This window comes from Alternaria burnsii (assembly GCF_013036055.1).
Source record: "Alternaria burnsii strain CBS107.38 chromosome Unknown 750, whole genome shotgun sequence".
NCBI lineage: Eukaryota > Fungi > Ascomycota > Dothideomycetes > Pleosporales > Pleosporaceae > Alternaria > Alternaria burnsii.
The window spans coordinates 1,478,699-1,496,893 of record NW_024066108.1 but is presented as its reverse complement, the minus strand read 5'-3'; the positions used below and the strand labels follow the sequence as shown (position 1 = coordinate 1,496,893).

General features: G+C 52.2%; 9 protein-coding genes across 9 annotated transcripts; 5 read left to right on the top strand and 4 right to left on the bottom strand.

Annotated features, from left to right (window-relative positions):
* Positions 1-234: 234 nt before the first annotated feature.
* On the bottom strand, positions 235-2,195 carry GT037_001920 (uncharacterized protein; the record flags this gene model as incomplete). Its single annotated transcript, XM_038926967.1, has 2 exons — positions 235-1,950; positions 2,013-2,195. The coding sequence occupies 2 exons, from the start codon at positions 2,193-2,195 to the stop codon at positions 235-237; spliced, it is 1,899 nt and encodes a 632-aa protein (XP_038790259.1).
* A 157-nt stretch (positions 2,196-2,352) lies between these two features.
* Positions 2,353-3,213, top strand: GT037_001919 (upf0029-domain-containing protein; the record flags this gene model as incomplete). Its single annotated transcript, XM_038926966.1, has 1 exon — positions 2,353-3,213. One exon carries the CDS (start codon positions 2,353-2,355, stop codon positions 3,211-3,213), a length of 861 nt encoding a protein of 286 aa, XP_038790258.1.
* A 638-nt stretch (positions 3,214-3,851) lies between these two features.
* GT037_001918 (uncharacterized protein) lies at positions 3,852-4,709 on the top strand (the record flags this gene model as incomplete). Its single annotated transcript, XM_038926965.1, has 1 exon — positions 3,852-4,709. One exon carries the CDS (start codon positions 3,852-3,854, stop codon positions 4,707-4,709), a length of 858 nt encoding a protein of 285 aa, XP_038790257.1.
* Positions 4,710-5,171: 462 nt separating this feature from the next.
* On the bottom strand, positions 5,172-6,077 carry GT037_001917 (uncharacterized protein; the record flags this gene model as incomplete). Its single annotated transcript, XM_038926964.1, has 1 exon — positions 5,172-6,077. One exon carries the CDS (start codon positions 6,075-6,077, stop codon positions 5,172-5,174), a length of 906 nt encoding a protein of 301 aa, XP_038790256.1.
* A 1,551-nt stretch (positions 6,078-7,628) lies between these two features.
* Positions 7,629-8,429, top strand: GT037_001916 (nadp-dependent mannitol dehydrogenase; the record flags this gene model as incomplete). Its single annotated transcript, XM_038926963.1, has 1 exon — positions 7,629-8,429. The coding sequence occupies one exon, from the start codon at positions 7,629-7,631 to the stop codon at positions 8,427-8,429; it is 801 nt and encodes a 266-aa protein (XP_038790255.1).
* Positions 8,430-8,856: 427 nt separating this feature from the next.
* GT037_001915 (acyl-dehydrogenase nm domain-like protein) lies at positions 8,857-10,303 on the top strand (the record flags this gene model as incomplete). Its single annotated transcript, XM_038926962.1, has 3 exons — positions 8,857-9,399; positions 9,454-10,164; positions 10,214-10,303. 3 exons carry the CDS (start codon positions 8,857-8,859, stop codon positions 10,301-10,303), a joined length of 1,344 nt encoding a protein of 447 aa, XP_038790254.1.
* Positions 10,304-11,023: 720 nt separating this feature from the next.
* GT037_001914 (uncharacterized protein) lies at positions 11,024-13,492 on the top strand (the record flags this gene model as incomplete). Its single annotated transcript, XM_038926961.1, has 4 exons — positions 11,024-11,429; positions 11,505-11,785; positions 11,850-12,811; positions 13,195-13,492. 4 exons carry the CDS (start codon positions 11,024-11,026, stop codon positions 13,490-13,492), a joined length of 1,947 nt encoding a protein of 648 aa, XP_038790253.1.
* Positions 13,237-14,555, bottom strand: GT037_001913 (uncharacterized protein; the record flags this gene model as incomplete). The annotated part of the gene is made up of 2 exons (XM_038926960.1): positions 13,237-14,417; positions 14,471-14,555. 2 exons carry the CDS (start codon positions 14,553-14,555, stop codon positions 13,237-13,239), a joined length of 1,266 nt encoding a protein of 421 aa, XP_038790252.1.
* A 1,131-nt stretch (positions 14,556-15,686) lies between these two features.
* GT037_001912 (uncharacterized protein) lies at positions 15,687-17,801 on the bottom strand (the record flags this gene model as incomplete). Its single annotated transcript, XM_038926959.1, has 1 exon — positions 15,687-17,801. One exon carries the CDS (start codon positions 17,799-17,801, stop codon positions 15,687-15,689), a length of 2,115 nt encoding a protein of 704 aa, XP_038790251.1.
* Between the last annotated feature and the right edge of the window lie 394 nt (positions 17,802-18,195).

Genomic DNA, 18,195 nt, shown 5'->3' with positions numbered 1-18,195 from the left:
ACTTTTGTCATCACAGCACGTGGGGACAAAGAAGCAAATGGAGTGTACAAGAACCTGTCAGGCAAGCTATGGATAAGCCGCCGATAGCCCGACTATCAAATCCGCTATAGACCTATACATGCTTCCTCAACATGATCGCCATCATGAACTAGGTATCCTACAGCTTTCCACACATCAAGACACGCTCCACCAGATATGCATGCACACAATGCCCATAGGCCTCTCCAACTGATTTTAGTATCGCCCGCCACGCCCAGTTCCCCTCCAACCGCCTCTGTTGCCGCCACGCTGTCCACCATGGCCACGTCCCCCTTGGTAGCCACCTCGATTCTGACCATACTGACCATTGTTGCCGTACTGGTTGCCGCCTTGGTTGCCGTATTGATTACCACCTTGGTTGCCGTATTGGTCTCCATGCGGGCTACTCTGTTGTGGACCATAGGGCGGCATATTCATGTTTGGAGGAAGAGGATGAGGCCATCCGCCGTTGAAATTGGGAGGCGGAGGGGGAGGTACCCATGCACCGTTGAAGTTGGGGGGCGGGGGAGGAGGAACAAAGCCTCCAGGTCCCTGGAATTGCGGCGGGGGAGGCGGTGGGACATCGAACGGGGGCATATGCTGCGGCGGAAACGGCGGCGCGTTGAAAGGCGCTTGCGGAGGCTGAGAATATGGTTGACCGTAGTTCTGGGTCGGCATGGGCGGAGCATGGTGCTGATGATTACCCGGGCTGCCCTGGCTATTCCTGTTCGGACCATTATACTGCGATGCAAGTTGAGACCCATCTTTGTCGTATGCCCTTGAATGCCGTCCTGACTCAACGAGTCCTCTCTGCTCAAGCTCTTGACGTGTGGGCTTAGAAGATGGCGAAGGCGAGACCCTGCGGCGCCCTTGATTTTCTTCGCGGAATCTTCGACGTGGAGGCGAGCGATCATCGTCGTACGACCCGGAGGAACGACGAGAGTAACTACGACTTCGACTACGATTGTATCCCATTCGCTCCCGCCTGTAATCCGAATCTGACGAAGAAGTAGTAGGCCTACTATGTCGGTCATCACGACGCGCCACCGACGTGACTGGCAGATCGTCCATGTCCTCCATACGCTCAGCATCTTCTCGCGCAATCTTGATGTTTTCCGGAACGCCGAACTTCTGCATATCTTGACAAAACTTCGGCGACCAACCATATCCGTTTGCCACTGTCACTGTCTCGCCAGTCTCCTTGTTCTGCTTGACCAACTGACCCATGGGGTCCAACGATAGCTTGTACTTGGTCGTCTCGCTCGTCGGATTATCGCCCGTTGGCAGGTACTTGAGATCGATCTTTTCGAAGAAGTTGTCGAGCAGATTGCGAATGTGAGGGCTGACAGGCTTCTTGTCTAGCCTCTTGACCCGGATTTTGGAGGGGTTGATTGGGCGTTTCGGGTACTTGATCATCTGCTCGAGCATGTATGATGCGGGGAGATCGTGCCATGGGGCATATCGGTCGCCGTGGAACTCTGGCAGGAGGTAATTGCGCTTGCGGACAGGCATGCCACCTTGGGCAATGAGCAAGGCTTCATCTGCCTTTTCCCGACAGGTTTTGAGACTCTCTGTACTGAGGAGCCTATTGACAGACCAGTAGTTGATAATGGCTCTAAGTTTCAACTCTAGCTGTGATGCCCTCTCAGTGATATATGCGGCTGCTTGTTCGATCAAATCAACAACAAAGCTCTCGCATTCGTCGCTGAAGATACCCTGCTTTATCGTGTTGCGACGATGGAACTTGTCAGTATGCAGGACATCGTTGACAATCAGCAACAAATCCATCCGGTTGCGGGCCGCTTTCTTTGCTGGTCCTGGAGCACTCTGGTCTACAACAATGGACTTGGAGACAGCGATGAGATAGTCACCGAGGATGGCGATCCGAGCCTTGGAGGGAGCTACGTGCTTCACGATCCACTCTGTGCATTTCTACGAACGGCAAATTAGTCTGCTCCCAGGGACATGCGATCAATGGCTTTAAAGTTAGATACCTGGATGTTCACACGCGTGTTCTGCTTAAGAACAGCATCTATGCTGCTGAAGAGCTGCGAGCTAACTTCGACTGGGATTGGAAGACGATCTCCGGTATCTGTCTTTTTCATTGCTTGCTTGAATTTGATCTGTGCGATTGTTAACACACTTGTCGCGCGCTTGACATCATCATTGGGCGCCATTTTCTGCGACGTGCGGTTGCGACAAAGAGGTTCGTGGTGGGGAAGGAGGTTTGACGCGAGCGTCGCAAGGTGTTGATGTTTTCGAGCGCCAATGGCGCTAAGCTAGCGCGCCTTCCGCTTAGTTCCACCCCGCCATTCGGCCAAGGAAAGAACAACCATGTCCGCAAACGATGCCATCCAAGATGAAGTCACCTCGCTCAACGCTATCTTTGACGAAGGAACCCTATCGGCCCTAGATGAAGACGCAAGATTATATAGCCTGCGACTGCCTTCGTTGCCATCGATAACACTTCGCATAGAATTTCCTGCAGACTATCCGGACGCACCACCATCCGTGCTAGGCACACAGAGCGTGGGCCAGGATGTACCCAAGGGCATGGGTAGTCGTGCTGTCGATGTTGTAAGAGAAGTTCTGGCAAAGGTCTACCAACCGGGCGAAGCATGTATCTACGACCTACTCGAAGAAGCAAAAGAAGCCTTGGAGCAAGGGGAACAACAAGGAGATATCCAACTACACGATCAACATGAGGACCATTACGTCGAAGTTGAGGATGCTTCCCACACGATACCTGATCCAACCGTCGATTTAGGACCGGAACCACCATGGATCGTAGCACCTGCACTTACCGAGAAGAAATCAGTCTTCTTAGCCCGCGTAGCACCAGTATCATCGCCTGCTCAAGCCAGACAGTATGTTGCGCATCTCTTAGCGACAGACAAGAAGGCTGCTCGCGCGACTCATAACATGACTGCCTGGCGGATCAAAGGCCCAAACGATACAAGCTATCAAGACTGCGACGATGATGGCGAGACTGCCGCCGGATCTCGCATGTTGCACCTGATGCAACTAATGGACGTTTGGAACGTTATGGTTATTGTCACAAGGTGGTATGGCGGCATACTTTTGGGTCCCGACCGCTTTCGCATCATCAACACCGCGGCAAGAGAGGCCTTGGTGCTAGGCGGCTTTACGAAAGAGGGTAAAGAGGGTGACACAAAGAAGAAAGGGAAGAAATAAGAGAGACATAATGCATACCCATTGTGAGACTTCTGTGTTATTTCCGGAGCTCCAGATACTGTTCACATCTACGTTCCCGATATGATGACATGCCGAACCTATGGCGGATAGTCCTTAGTAACATTCACTTAGTCCTGAAGACCTATGGACGTGGACAGTTCACAACAACTGCAACAACATCGTCCCAGCCAAAGTTTCATCCCGATCTGCATCAGTCTTACCTCCCAGGTACTCTTTCACGCAAGCGTCCATGCTCATATAAATTACATCCTTTTGCACTTCTCATTCGTGGTCCACTAAAACACGGTCTCAACTACAGATCGTCGAACAAACAACGATTTTCACTCTTCAGGTTCATACAGGCTGCAGAAAACGTTCAAATGTTCAGTCATTCACGTATCAAAACAGGCTCCCGTGGCCGCACTCCTCCCAGATCCTGTGGACGTGGACATCATTTTGGTGGTAGCTACACCACCCACCGAGCCTCTCGAGGCGGCAGACCTCAAGCTAGACACTCCCATAATCATCGAAATCAGCCATTCAGAAATGCTGCTGTTACTCCCTGGTCTACCCTCAACGTTTCCCGCTACGACGACGATTTCCCTATCCCAGACTACGGCAATCACATACGTGACTCTATGAACGCACTTGAGGAAGCAATGTCGAACCTTGACCGCAGGCTTGGCGGCTTGCGACAGAGTCACGAAAGCCATAGGTGCAACTCTGTCGGTTCACGGTTTCCCTTCAATCAGGATGGGCAAAACCATATTCCTGATATCAGCGGACTTCACATCAGCGAATTAGAGGACGCCTTCAGCCACCCCATCTTTTCTAGAGATCGTTCCGCTACTCGTCCTGAGTTCATGCTACACAGCTTTGAACCAGCCCGTCATTCGTCGAGGAGCGGCATCCTCTTCCAAAGCCACATCGAGCGCATACCGCACCAAGGCTTTCAGCCAGGTGACTATCTCCCTTTCGATCATCTTCCAACTGAGCCAGAGGAAGACATGTACGACCTAGGATCTGTACTGTATAGCTATTTCCCTGAGGAGTTTGATCCCAACCCCGTATCAGAAGACAGTGTGCCCACAGAGAGGAGCGAACGGCGTATCAACCATTTCATCGCACAGCACACCGAACCCCTCACTGCCGCCAATACAACCAACACAACCAACACAGATTGTCCCATCTGTATGGAGGACGCTACCGCTCACGACTGCGTCAAGATCAAGGGAATCGTAGGCTGTGAACACATGATCGGCCAAAATTGTCTCAAAGAGTTTTTAAGTCGACAGTGGAATAGGGATAAGACATGTCCTCTCTGCCGAGCTGTTTGGCTTAGAAATGGCGTATGGGAAGATGTAGCGGCGCAGTCAGATGGACCAACTGGTGCTTTTTCTGGTCATGGTACTCGCAATCGTCGAGAACGCGGCATGGATCGCGTGAGAGGGTTATTGCGTAGTGCGCGCGGTCAGCAGCGGAGGCGCAACAACTGAGTCTTGCTGAGTCAGAGATAGACTAAAAAAAGAGAGAAGCAAGCTGACAAGTTTGGTAGTGTGCTTTGTGACTGCTGTATAGGTATTAATAGAGCGCTTTTGCACTACGCCTTCCCTTGCTGATTCAGATGGAAATGTAAGCTCATCACACAGTCACTAAAAAGCTCCTGTCGTTACAAAATAACATTGATACTATGTTTCATTGGAAAAAAAGCTTGTAGATTTTGAGCCTCGGTGAGGTGACATGAGAGTTACAGATGAGATGAGGTCAAAGGAGGAAAGCAAATGTATAACTATGCAAGGAAAAGAGTAGAGAGATGTCAGGCCGTAAGAATCATACACATATGCCCAAAACGCTCAAGATTAGTCTATCATACGTATCCATGACTCAAATCGATGCTTCGAAACATGTCGACCGTTATTCGTAACTCGGAACATATAACCGTCAGAAAGGATGCGATACTAAGAGCGGAGCATGGTAGGATGAGGAGAAGGCGAGCGTCCTCTCAGCATCGGCGTACTAGGCTTAAGCATTGGGCTCGCTGTAGCGCTCAACGCATCGAGACTGAGCTTGCTGATGGCGTCGAGATTGCCCTGAACGTCGTCCTCTGTGAGGTCGAGCATCAAACGAAGTTCGTTCGCCTTCAACTGCTCGCCCAGTCCCACCATCAGCTGTTCCTTGTCCTGAGAATCCGGTACGTCATAGTAGTACCACCTGTATCCAATGTCTTCCAGCCTATGTGGCTCCACAGGCGTTGTGATCCTCGCTGCAACGTGTCGCACATCCATGCCAAACACGCCTGATATAGATGGCTCGGTGCCGATGTCACCCAAACTGCCTTCGGACCTGCCACGTAAGGACCCAGGAACTTTGGCGTCCCTTTCGATGGGCGTTTCATTGATACGGTTCGAGGCACCTGCATCACGCAGTTTGGCGCGCTTGAAAGTTGCGTTCTTGAGCTCGGTCAGGCCAAGGACGATGTAGAGGGGCTTGCCCGCCCTGATCTGCTCGGCCATCCAGATGCGTGCTTCGGGGTCGCTGCACACAGCTTGGAAGGCCCTTGATGATGACTGCGTGGTCCGCTGTATCATCTGCTCGGCCTTGACAGTAAGCAGATTAGGCTGTCTGTATATCTTTCCCAAATCGAACCTCGCGCCATAGTTGGTTGTGAATCGGCCTTCGGCATCGACCGAGTAGAGGTCTTTGTAACGGAGCTGGATATGGAAGTCATTCAGATCGTCCACCTCTGCATGTGCCTTATCGGGGTAGAAAGATTCGCGTTCTGGGTGTAGTGGCTCTGTGACCAGTTGGCCAACGACAAGGGAGTCTGCGGGGAGCGGCTTCGGGAGGAGCGCGTTCTGTACCATCGTTGCGGGCTTACGGGTCTCTAACGGGTATGTGGTGAGGAATGTCTGGGAAGATTTGGAGAGAGTTTACGTGTTAGCTATCGGGCTTCAGGGGCAGATGAAGCAGGAGCAAAAGTATGGTGTAGAGCTCCATTGCGCTGCGAATCAGAGGGCTGCATCAGACCCGGTGGCAGGTGCTTGGCTAATCTGGCTAGTAGGTTCTACACGCATTCACGTTCGCAGCTGCGACATTGATATTGGATCACATACTGCGCGCCGAGCCAGATACGACACTGTAGATATCTATTGAGATGAAATGAAAGGTTTGGCCGATGGTTAGTGTCACGTGCCGATGCGGTATCGGAGAAACTAAATTCCTACTGCCCATGTCCGGGACCGATGGGGGAATGACAGATTAGATCAGCTCACGGCGGATACCGGCAACGTCATATGTATTGTCAATAAAGCCCCATTGTATCTCCGTGGATAGATCACCGATGGCTGAGAGGCAGCTTCCACCCGCGTGGAGTTTTTCATGGATGCGCGGTTTTCCTTCGGCTTTGCCGCATCACACGCGCTCTAGGCCGGCTATTCCAAGGTTTGCTCGACAGATCGGATCCGCTTGATACGTTTCGATATGCGCAGAGATTCTCGGAGCTGCTACCATGTTCGCCTGCAGCTACTGTACATGCAGGGTCTGTCAGAGACTTCAATCATGATCGAATACGCAGCTGATTCATTCACTCTGATCGGGATTGAAGACCAAGGCAAGAAAGAGCTGAGTAACGATTACTGTTCCCTCAGCCGGGTTGGCAGTACGGCTCGACTAACTGAGCCTGGTCCGATTGTACACGCATCGGCTTTCGACATGGCACAAGAGGCGGGGCTAGCAGCGTGGCAGCTTCAGACTGCATGAACAGCCTAGATACGAGGGTTGTCACGGCCAAATATCTTTGTCAAAGCCGTAATCGCTGACAACGCATGTCGTGTATCAATCATGGGGTTCCACTTTGAGAACGTGCGACAGCTCGAGCACACTCAACCAGACCCCCGATGGCAATGCGCGTAAGGCGATTATGTCGTGTGATTGAAAGACAAGTACGGAGTCGACGGGAACGATAATAACGCGTGGGAAAAAAAGCAAAGTGATGCGATGCGATGCGTTCACGCGCCGGAGCATTCGAAAAGATGGCCCAAGCTCCCGTAAGGCAAGCTAACAGAGGGGCAGGAACGTCACAGCAACCCACCTCAACCCCCGTCTGTCGCTAGGATCTCAGTGGAATGTTAGAGCCAGACTGTCCACCTTCTAACCCCATTGGCGAATCAAACTCAGAGACATGACGTCCGATGGCTCCTAGAACGAGCCACACGTCACTGTCGACCCAGCGCCCCTCACTAACCACTAATGCGTGAAGTTGTCCATCAAGTCTTTTCAGCTGCCAAAGAGTACTTGAACCCCTCCGTGCCCCTCCAAATCAGCTTTCATCTTCATATCACATCACACTTCAACTCAATTCCCATTTTATATACCCCAAACTTCTTTACTCTTCACAAACCCACCTAATCGCCGCAATGCCCATCACCGTTCCCCAAGCTACCGAGCTCAAGGACCTCTTCAGCCTTAAGGGCAAGGTCGTCATCGTCACCGGTGCCTCCGGTCCCACCGGTATTGGCACAGAGGCTGCCCGAGGATGCGCTGAGTACGGTGCCGACCTCGCCATCACCTACAACTCTCGCGCCGAGGGTGCCGAGAAGAACGCAAAGGAGATGAGCGAGAAGTACGGTGTCAAGGTCAAGGCCTACAAGTGCCAGGTCAATGAGTACGCTCAGTGCGAGAAGCTCGTCCAGGACGTCATCAAGGACTTCGGCAAGGTCGATGTCTTCATCGCCAACGCCGGAAAGACTGCCGACAACGGTATCCTCGACGCTACCGTTGAGCAGTGGAATGAGGTCATCCAGACCGACTTGACCGGTACCTTCAACTGCGCCCGTGCCGTCGGTCTCCACTTCCGCGAGCGCAAGACTGGCTCTCTCGTCATCACCTCCTCCATGTCCGGCCACATTGCCAACTTCCCCCAGGAGCAGGCCTCCTACAACGTTGCTAAGGCTGGCTGCATTCACCTCGCCAAGTCACTCGCCAACGAGTGGAGGGACTTTGCCCGTGTCAACTCCATCTCCCCTGGATACATCGATACTGGTCTCTCCGACTTCGTTCCACAGGACATCCAGAAGCTGTGGCACTCCATGATCCCCATGGGTCGTGACGCCAAGGCTACTGAGCTCAAGGGTGCCTACGTCTACTTCGCATCGGATGCCTCATCCTACTGCACTGGTTCCGATCTCCTCATCGACGGTGGCTACTGCGTCAGGTAAACGTGTCACTCCGGAAGGAAGATACGAGTGGAGGAATATAATAATGGACGACGTCTTGCCGGAAGTCTTGTGTCCGTGTAAATAGCATCGAGACATCAATAAAGCTTCGCAGGTTTCACATCACAATTAATCCATCCTTTCCTATCGTGACGCTATCTCATTTGTTTTCACTCACAATCCCTAGGGTGCGTTGAACATAAAATCTTTGTACACTTGCACGGTATGTTCTCTTCATCTAAGTAATGGTAGGGCTAACCCCCCAGGGGTGCGCGAATCAGCAACGCAACCCCGCATTTTAGCACGCGAGTCAACATGATCACCATCGTTCAGCCGCGGCATCTCGACTCCTCCATAGTAGGATCCGGCGGTCTTTACATAGACTCCTCGTTCCTGCGAACATGTCACGCAACAACACGAAACGAGCGCGATGGCGAACCCAAAGCCCCAGTCCACGACACCTCTTCCCTCCGTGATGCAACCTCAAAAGAAAGAGACCTTCGGCAACTTGGCACCATGGAGCGAACCTTCATGGTACTCTTCCCTTGCGTCTCCCTATTACAATGATTCGCACAAAAAACTCCGCAATGCGTGCCGCGCATACATCGATACGAACATAAAGCCATATATGTTGGAATGGGAAGAGGCTGGCGAAGCGCCCGCGCAGGAACGACTAAAGTGGGCGCAGACTGGCTTCGCCTTTGCTGATGTGCCGGAACCATATCGCCCACGCAATATACCGGGGCCAGCGGGTATACCGGTTGGCGATTTGGACTTGTTCCACTTGATGGTCATGACGGATGAGAATAGTAGGATAGAGGGGGGCGTGGGCACCGCATTGGGGGGTGGAAGTGTGATTGGCGTTCCACCGATCGTGCATCATGGAACCGAGGAGCAGAAGAAGAAGTGGTTGCCGGGGTTATTTACCTGGGAGACAAGTTTCTGCCTGGGCATCACTGAGCCAGGTGGTGGGGTATGTATGCTTCTCCTGGGAACTAGAAAGAAGAATGCTAATATTGCTGTGCAGTCCGATGTCGCGAACCTCCAAACCACTGCAACAAAGACCGAAGACGGACAGTTCTACATTGTGAATGGATACAAGAAATGGATCACTGGTATGCCATGGGCTACACATATGACGACCGCCGTTCGTACTGGTGGACCAGGCGCCAGTGGCATCTCTGTACTAGTCGTTCCCACCAACTCACCCGGTCTTACGCACCGTCGCATACCCAATTCCGGCCAGAAAGGCGGAGGCGCAAGCTTCGTAGAAATCGACGATGTCCGCGTTCCCGTCAGTAATCTTGTCGGTAAAGAGAATGAGGGTTTTCGCATCGTCATGACAAACTTCAATAAGGAACGCTTCATCATGAGTATAGGATGCAACAGGAAAGCGCGAACCTGTCTGAGCGAATCATTCCACTACGCACACAAGCGACACACTTTTGGCAAGCCCCTCATCTCGAATCAGATCATTGCGCACAAATTAGCTACGATCGGTCGATATGTAGAGAGCCACTGGGCATGGCTAGAGCAACTCGCTTACCACATCCAACAATCGCCTCTCGGCTGGCAAGATCCTGAGATCGCGGGCCAAATCGCCTTGAGCAAGGTACATGGTGGCCGTATACTTGAGATGGCGAATCGAGAGGCTCAGCAGATATTTGGTGGCGCTGGATATCAGAAGGGTGGGCCTGGTGCTATCGTTGAACAAATCAGTCGCGATTTGAGGATGATGGTATGCTTGATTCCTCAGAATATTACGACCCTATGCTAATTTGTCACAGGTTGTTGGTGGTGGAAGTGAGGAGATCATTGCGGATTTGGCGGTCAGGCAGGAGACGGCGCTTGCGAAGAAACGTGGATGGAAGTTGTGATCATATATCTATAGTTTGAAAGTATATGGACATGTACGTTTAGAACAATGGAGTGAAACAATGCTATATCTGGTCTCTGAGATTCTTATAAGCTTGTCGATATTGTCATGTGCATTTGACTCATGCCGCGGTAGGGGTCGGTACGGCGGGCGGATCATACGCGACATGTTGTTATGCGAAACGCTAACTGAGTTCTGTATCGTCTTCCTGCGCAATCCAGAATCTCGTTTTGTACACTACATCTTTCATGTCTGTCAGCGACCTAAACTCAGTTCGATACACATACATCTGAAACATACTGTCTGTGTTTATGTACGGCACGCTGGCTGCGTGTGCGATTATAATCCCCCTGATCCGCAACATCTAGATACCCGCAGAACAAACCCAATCTATCACTACACTCACTTTGGGGGCCGCGTATGAATCTCTCGTTTTGAGTTACTTTACGCATCGCATATTTTTCTCAATAGTACGATTCCTAAGAGCACTACCGAACGACCGCATGCACGGTTCGTTGGTCAAGCAACCTAAATTCGACCCTTCACTCACTATTCATTGAAGCCTTCAGCGAGAAAAATTCCATCCCTGGTCCCTGTGACGGACGGAAGCGGGGAAGAACAGGACACAGGTCAGACGTAACAGGATCAAAATCCCCTCATAACCCTCAAAAAACAACATACCATCAAGCCAAATCCTGTGGATAATCCTGTAGCACCAAACATGAGCTCAGCAACCATGTCTTTCGAGTCCAAGATTGCTCTCGCCTTGGGAGGATCGAGCTGGCAGCAGCTGCAGGACGACAGCAACACAGAACCCGTCATCGCACCCGAAGAGGACGAGGATTCCGATTTGGATGAAGAAGAAGAAGAAGAAGAAGAAGAAGAAGAAGAAGCCGATATCAAGCTTACAGAAGAAGTTGTGGTCGATCCAGTCAGAGCTAAGAAACAGCAGAAGAAAAAAGAGCGCTTCGACCAAAGTATTGCAAAAGACGCGGGTGAGATCCTAGAGACCATCGACAAGGATGAACTCATACCGGTAGCGGAACAGGTAGTATGGGATCGAGATCCGGAACTATTATGTTGTTACAACTGGCAAGCTTCTGACGATGGCACGAATACCATCTTTGGTAAGTAGATTTCGACCTGCCATCAGGCAAATATTCGTCGAGACCTTGACTGCGTAGAAACTCACGTATATCTAGTGCCGGGTGAGCCAGCAAAGTGGCAACAACCACCTCTACCACACACACTCAAACCGGATAGTGGCTTCACATATAGTGATTACAACTACGCTCGTCAGCCGAGGAACCCATACTTGCCAATGTTCCATGCGCTGAACCTCATGGCACCAAACACCAATTTCCATGACGTCGATGTCCTCGCAGACCGAAACAATCTCCGTATCTTACTAGAATTCGCCCAAGGCAAATCAAACGGGCCTTTCCGGCTCAATATCTACCTTGTCTTCAACACGCTTGTCATTGTAAGAAAGTCACTGTACAAACTGGTTGTGAGACATAAATTAACTTCGTCCACGCACCTTTCAGGTACGCCGAGAATCACGATGGTGGAAACATGCAGACGGCAAGAGCTACGGCTTCAATTTCGAGAAGGATTTCACCCGGACAACCGAAGGTATGGAAGATGCAACAAGTCACTACCGTGCGATACGTTACACAATGGGTCCCCTCAACGTCGTCTGTCGCTTCGAAGCAGATGCCTACGACGATGGCCTCATTCCGGACGATCTTACTCAAACCGAAGCCGCAGCTGTACGTGGAGCAAACGAAGGAGGCCTTGCTGAACGCGGAAAATTCACATACAACGCCCCCATCCGCGTCCTGCAAAAAGGCCACATCATTCCCACCTCCCAGATGCTAGAGCTCAAGACGCAAGCGTATAACCCAGAAGGAGCGGGTCTGGTCCAATGTCAAGACCAGCTCTGGTTCGGCCGCACGAGTTTACTTTTCACTGGACCCTATGATAAAGGGATGGGGACTGTGAATCGTGTTAAGAAAGAAGACGCGACAGATAGAGTGAAGACATGGGAATCGAAACAACAGGAGTCGTTGAGAAAACTCGTCGCTCTGCTTGTTCGCTTCAGGGATGTGTTGAAGCGGGAGCGGAGACCGAACCGCGCTCTGGTGCTTGTGAGAGAGGGAAAGAGCGGGCCGATTGTCCTACGCACGATGGAGGAGAGAAGTGCGGGTGTGGATAGAGATATGCGGGAGAAGTTCTGGCCGCTGCACACGCATGGAAGTCGTGGTAGAGGTGGGGGTAGGGGTGCGTTCAACGGAGGTCATCGTGGTCGTGGTGGGCAATTCGTACCTGGTCAAGGCCGAGGTGACTTTGCGCCTTCGTACGGTCGTGGCCAGTTTATGCCTGCCCATAATCAGGGTGGCTTTGCTCCTTCGCGCGGTCGTGGACAGTTCGTACCGCCAGCTCAAGGTCGAGGTGACTTTGCGCCTTCGCGTAGGCGTGGTCGTGGTCAGCACGACGCGAATGGCTCGTATGTACCGCGCGGCCGAGGCGGCCGTGGAGGAAGAGGAACTTCAGACGCGCACTCGCGGAAGTGAAACTAGGGTAATCCATAGACAAGACTGCGTAGTACGACAAAGCCACTCGGATCAAAGGGAAACTCACGGTATAGTCATCACGATCATCAGAGCAGCGTTCACAGCAGAGGAATATCTGTTGAAAATAAATTCTTGTATTATTCAGGCGTAACAGGTGAGCAGCTATATGCTTGCAGTAAAGGTATCACAAGGATAGACAAGAAACCTAAAACGCCTGATCCCATCGTATACACGTAACCAAGCGTGGACATGATCGTGACAAGCTAATAGAAACGCCTTGAGGTAATTCAAACGCCAATTGGGTAGTCCAAAGTAGACAGAAAGAGAAGAAGAATAAAGCAGAAGCAAGGAACATGGTTCATGACGCTGCAACAGGTACCTCACATGACTGTGATGTGGTCTTAGTAGCGGCCTCAACGGCAGGTACGTCAACAGCAGCAGGTGCAGCAACGATGCCCTCAGATACTGATGGTGTCATTGACTCTTCCTCAACTGCAGCGGGTACCTCATCAACAACGACGTGCTTCTTCTTCTTCTCTGGTGTCACACTGTTAGCATCAAACTCCTTGGACAACCCTGACGGCTTCTCAATTCCCGCGTCAACGGTAACGTAACTTGTGGCGTCACAGCCCTCAGCGTAGAACTCGCTCGGTGCAAGATCACCCAGCGGCTTCCTATCCTCATCCATAGCATCCTGGACAACCTTGCGCGAGCGACGAGGATGTTTAGCAGGTACTTGGACCAGGATATCAGTCTCATAGCCGTCGTCCAAGGAAGAAGCATGGTTGCGCTTGCGGGCATTTGCAGCAGCGAGGAAGTCTGGAGGCGGGACGTTCTCCTTGCCGCGGTCCTCATTGCGGAACTTGGTTGCTGCGTCGTCGTCGGATGAGATGTCTAGGACGGATGCCGAATGTTCCATGAGGTTTGCGGCTTCTTGCTCGGGCGTGTCCTCGTGGATGTCGAAAAACCAGCTCTTGGGCATGTTGTCATCGAGGATAGGGGCTGACTGGGCGGCTGGTGCTGAGGCGGGAGTGGCGGCTACAGTGGGGGCCTTGGGTGTGTAGGTGGAGATTGAGCCGCTGAGGGCTGCGTCAATAGAGAAGGGTAGGCTGGGGCTGCTCAGGTTGAAGGAGGGTGGGTCGACACGTCGGAAGGGCGAGCTGGATGCGCGACGCTTGGAAATGGCATGGAGACGCTTGTTCTTGGGTGAGCCGCGGCTGTTGGTGATGGGCGTTGACTTGGCGGTGCTGGGTGACGAGAGAGCCTTGCGCACAGACGGGACGGAAGGCGTGGCATTGAGACTGGCACTGCTGGGCTTGACGGGCGAAGTGAAGATGGAGAAGCTGGCGGGCTTGATGTATCCCGCGTCGATGCTGTTGTTGGCCGTCCTCGACTTCTTGGACGGGCTGCTGAAGACGGAAGGGTCCACGTTCTCGGAGTCGGCATCTTCGTAGATCTCGGGTGCGCGTTGGCGCTTACCCGTCGATGGCGTGGGAATTGACTTCAGACCCTGCGGCGACGTGAAATTTGGCGAGATGGCTGTCGCATACGCGTTTAGTGAAAGCAATGGCACGTGAATTGGAGCGCCTTACCATTTTGCCTGTTCTTCGCGCTCTGGAGTACCTGTAGCCGTGACGAGCCGATCTCGCCGAAGGGCTGGCGCGTAGAGGTGGCCATGGTAAAGACTGTCGAAAATGTCGCGATAGCGATTGATATGATGTACAAGTAGATATATCGGCCCGAAAACGTAATTGATGCGACTGAGGACTCGCGGTAGTGGTGTTGAAGGTGATTGTCGTTGGGACGGAAGGTGCGAAAGGTGGGGTGGTTTGGTTATCGTATTCTCTTTCGCGACTAGGTCGTTCAAGACGGCCAGACCAAAACAACAAGAACAACAACGACGGTCTCTTCGTCTCTCACAATGAGTAGAGAATGTCTGGGTCAACGACAGAGAACCTGAACACACAGAGTCAAACCTGGAGAAGAAGAGTAAGAGAGATGGATGTGCAGCTGGGCCACGAAGCTATTAGACCAGCACTCAAACGCGTCCCCAGTCTCCCTCGTACTTTAGCGTGTCCATCACGCACTTAGGGGCCGCCTCCCACAATCGCGTCCGTCTTCTCCACTCAGGCCAGGATCATATCCCGAAACTATGACGGAAAACTGGTTTTAACCCTCCTAGCCACTTTATGCAATACGCTCTATTGGCCACGACGCTCCGGATCCACCTGCAGTGTCACTTGCGCCACCGAAACGCGACTCGGCGCGCTCGCGATGTAGACGTGAACGACGTGAACGGTGCTTCGTTCTCTGCGCGTACATCCCAGGCCTTGCAGCTTACAGTGTGCTGAGGCAGTAGTACGTGCAGTAGAGGCGCCTGTCCGAGGCTTCTCGTATGTTGCTCTGAGGCTGCCAATTGTCACAGGTATGTCATAGACTTATAGGTGGTTGGTGACCTTTGAAGTTTGGACCATCTGCTGGTCTTTCGAGTATCGCGCTGCTTGCCGTTGGTGTTTCGACGCGCATATATGTACGCGGGCTCCCATTGTAGAACGCGATGAGGCGGGATGCACGCGAGTTTGCTGCATCACGCTCGCAGGGCTGAGTTTCGTTGGTTCGCCATGCTGACTGCTGATGGGCATGTTCATTGCTGTGCAGCCCTGCCTTAGTAGACGCCGTCATCTTGAGCTGAATATGTTGTATGACTTAGTAATTTTATGCGTTCTAGGAACTGACTCGACATGTCAATTCGTCTTCCCATTGCCCCACTTGCTTTTTTTGCTTCGCGATTGCCCTGTCGCGCCATCCTTACACCCAGCCCGTCGCGGCACTACTCTGCCTCGGGCTCCTGCTCCCCGCGCGACCCCCAACCCTCACTGGAACACCATTCCAACTATCGTTTAGATATGTCGCGTTATCCTCATCATATCCATTCGCGTATTTCCCCACATCTTGATCTGCACCACCCCATTGGCCTCCACTGTCGTCATCAACACGAGCCTTCTGACTGCTCCAGCTCTGTTCGCTGACGGCACGACTATCAGGCCAAATGGCTGCATCGTCAGGTCGTTGGGAGTGTCGGCTCAGATGGCTAGCCTGACTTCCGCCCGCCCAACCTGCTTGACCGTCTTCCCAGCATGTAGGGTGTACGTGCTTACTGCTCCTATGACTTCTATGGGTATCATGGCTACCGTGACTTCGACGAGCAGACCGTAGACTTGATACTCGGCTTTGACGACCTAGAGACGCCCGCTCACTCCCCGTGTCTACGACACCAACTTCACTGGTTGATTTGTTTCTCTCAAGGCCATGCCACGTAGTATCGCCCAAGGGAAGTGTAGGACTGCCAAAATGTACAGACGTAGGACTGTTGGCGATATGCTGAAAAGTAGGAGACTCGACACCGGTCCAGCTAGCATTGTCAGTGGATTTGGGTCTTTTGCTCCAGCTTCGCTCGCTTGAAGACCTGCTACCTGGACCTGCCCAGGTATGTGGATGAGGCGTGTTTGCAGACGACGTCCACGCAGGTTCTCTTTCTTCTTTCTTACTACTGGAACTCTTCGCATTGCTATTTTGGTCACGACCCCAACCTTGCTTTCCAGTGCTCTTCACACTGCCGACCCATCCAGTCGCAATATGGTCCTCCTCTCCTAACGCATCTTCGACTGTAGGCGCTTTGTACGTTGCATGACTCTTCCCTGAAGCACTGTCCGAGTCGTTCTTGAATTTTGGCGACTTGTTGCTAGTATGGGTCGATCTGTGGCTCTTGCATGAGTGACTTGGACTGGCGACTTTCCATGCACTCTCAAACTGCCCACCATCCCAAGATGCCTCTGACAATACCGTAGTGTCTCCTTTGACTGGCAATATGTCAGGAGGCGGCCGTCTAGTGGGTGGCGAACGCATGGGCGACGCTTTCTTCTCAATCCATGAGTTCAACGCTGGAACAATGTCTTTGTAACCCTGTGAGCGTGGTCTGACATATCTGAATCCCTCACTGATGGCCTTGATTGGAGATCCTGGCACAATGTATTCGTACGCGTCGCTCACGGATACAGATGTAGCTCTGCTAGAGGGCCAGCCGCTCGCTCCACCCGTCATCATGAAACCCGTCGGCGAACCCATGTCTTCGCCACCAGAGTGCAGGTAGCCTTCTTCGTATTCTGATTCGGAGATGGGTGTAAGTGTCTTTGGTGACGAGAGATGCGAGCGACGAGACCTATTGTTTTTGACACTCTTCCCACTGCCACTCTTTTGTTTCTTCTCTTTCGAACGTTCTTTTGTCTGACGGGAAGACGTGCGTTGCATCGTTGTAGAATGCGGAACTGCACCTTTGGCCAGAGAGGCTGACTCGACGGTAGATGCTGCTTTGACCCAATGTTTTGGTTGCTCGCTGAGAGCCTTCTGTGGTCCGGAATCAAACTCACCATCCTTGTCTACAACGATAACGCGACCATCATCTGCTTTGATGACGAAGGTTCCCCATTGGGGTGGCACAGGGACAGTCACAGTATCCTTGTTCGCCTTCTCTTGATCCCCAGGTTTCTTGTCCTGACAACCATCATGATCCGTCCGCTTAACTTCCAGTCCGCCCAATCCCTTTATCTTCTCCAAGTTTCGTTGTATATCTCCGCTGATCGCCTTTTGCACGTCATCGTTCCACACTGTCTCCACACCATCTCTGGCTTCTTTTCGTTTCTTCTGCTTGTAAAACCGCGTGTCGACTGGGCCAAAGCCTGGTGCTACTCCAGGTGGCAGTTGCATGTCCGCGCCGTCATCGATGAAACTGCCCGTGTAGCCTGATATCTCTGATTTGTTGCTAGCGATCCAACTCGCAACGTGGCGCTGATCGAGACCGCGAGGTTCGCGCTTGGTGAAGGATCCGCCATCGTCGACGAAGGATTGGGGCGTTATGGAACTCATGCTCGCACTATGGTCATTTGATTGCAGTCCACCAGGATGACGTTCAAGAAGCTTGTAGAAATATGTTTTCCAGAGAGAAGGTCGGCTCCGGCCTGCTGATTTGCGAGCGGCGGGGCGAATGAAGAAACGTTGGTGTGGTGCGGTGGACTTTGAACGCATTGCAGCGACAGTGGAGCAGAAGTGAAGGTGGACAACTTTTCGACTGCACAGCAGAACGGCAACAGCAAAATAATATGCAGACTGGCGAGACATGATTAGAAAACATGAAATAAACACACAAACTGAGGAATTTGAAAGCATTTACCGTGACACAGCACCTGTGCCGCCAATTGCTAAGATATCTATGCGCACATCCAACAAACACCAACACACATTAGCACCGACACTCCTTCTG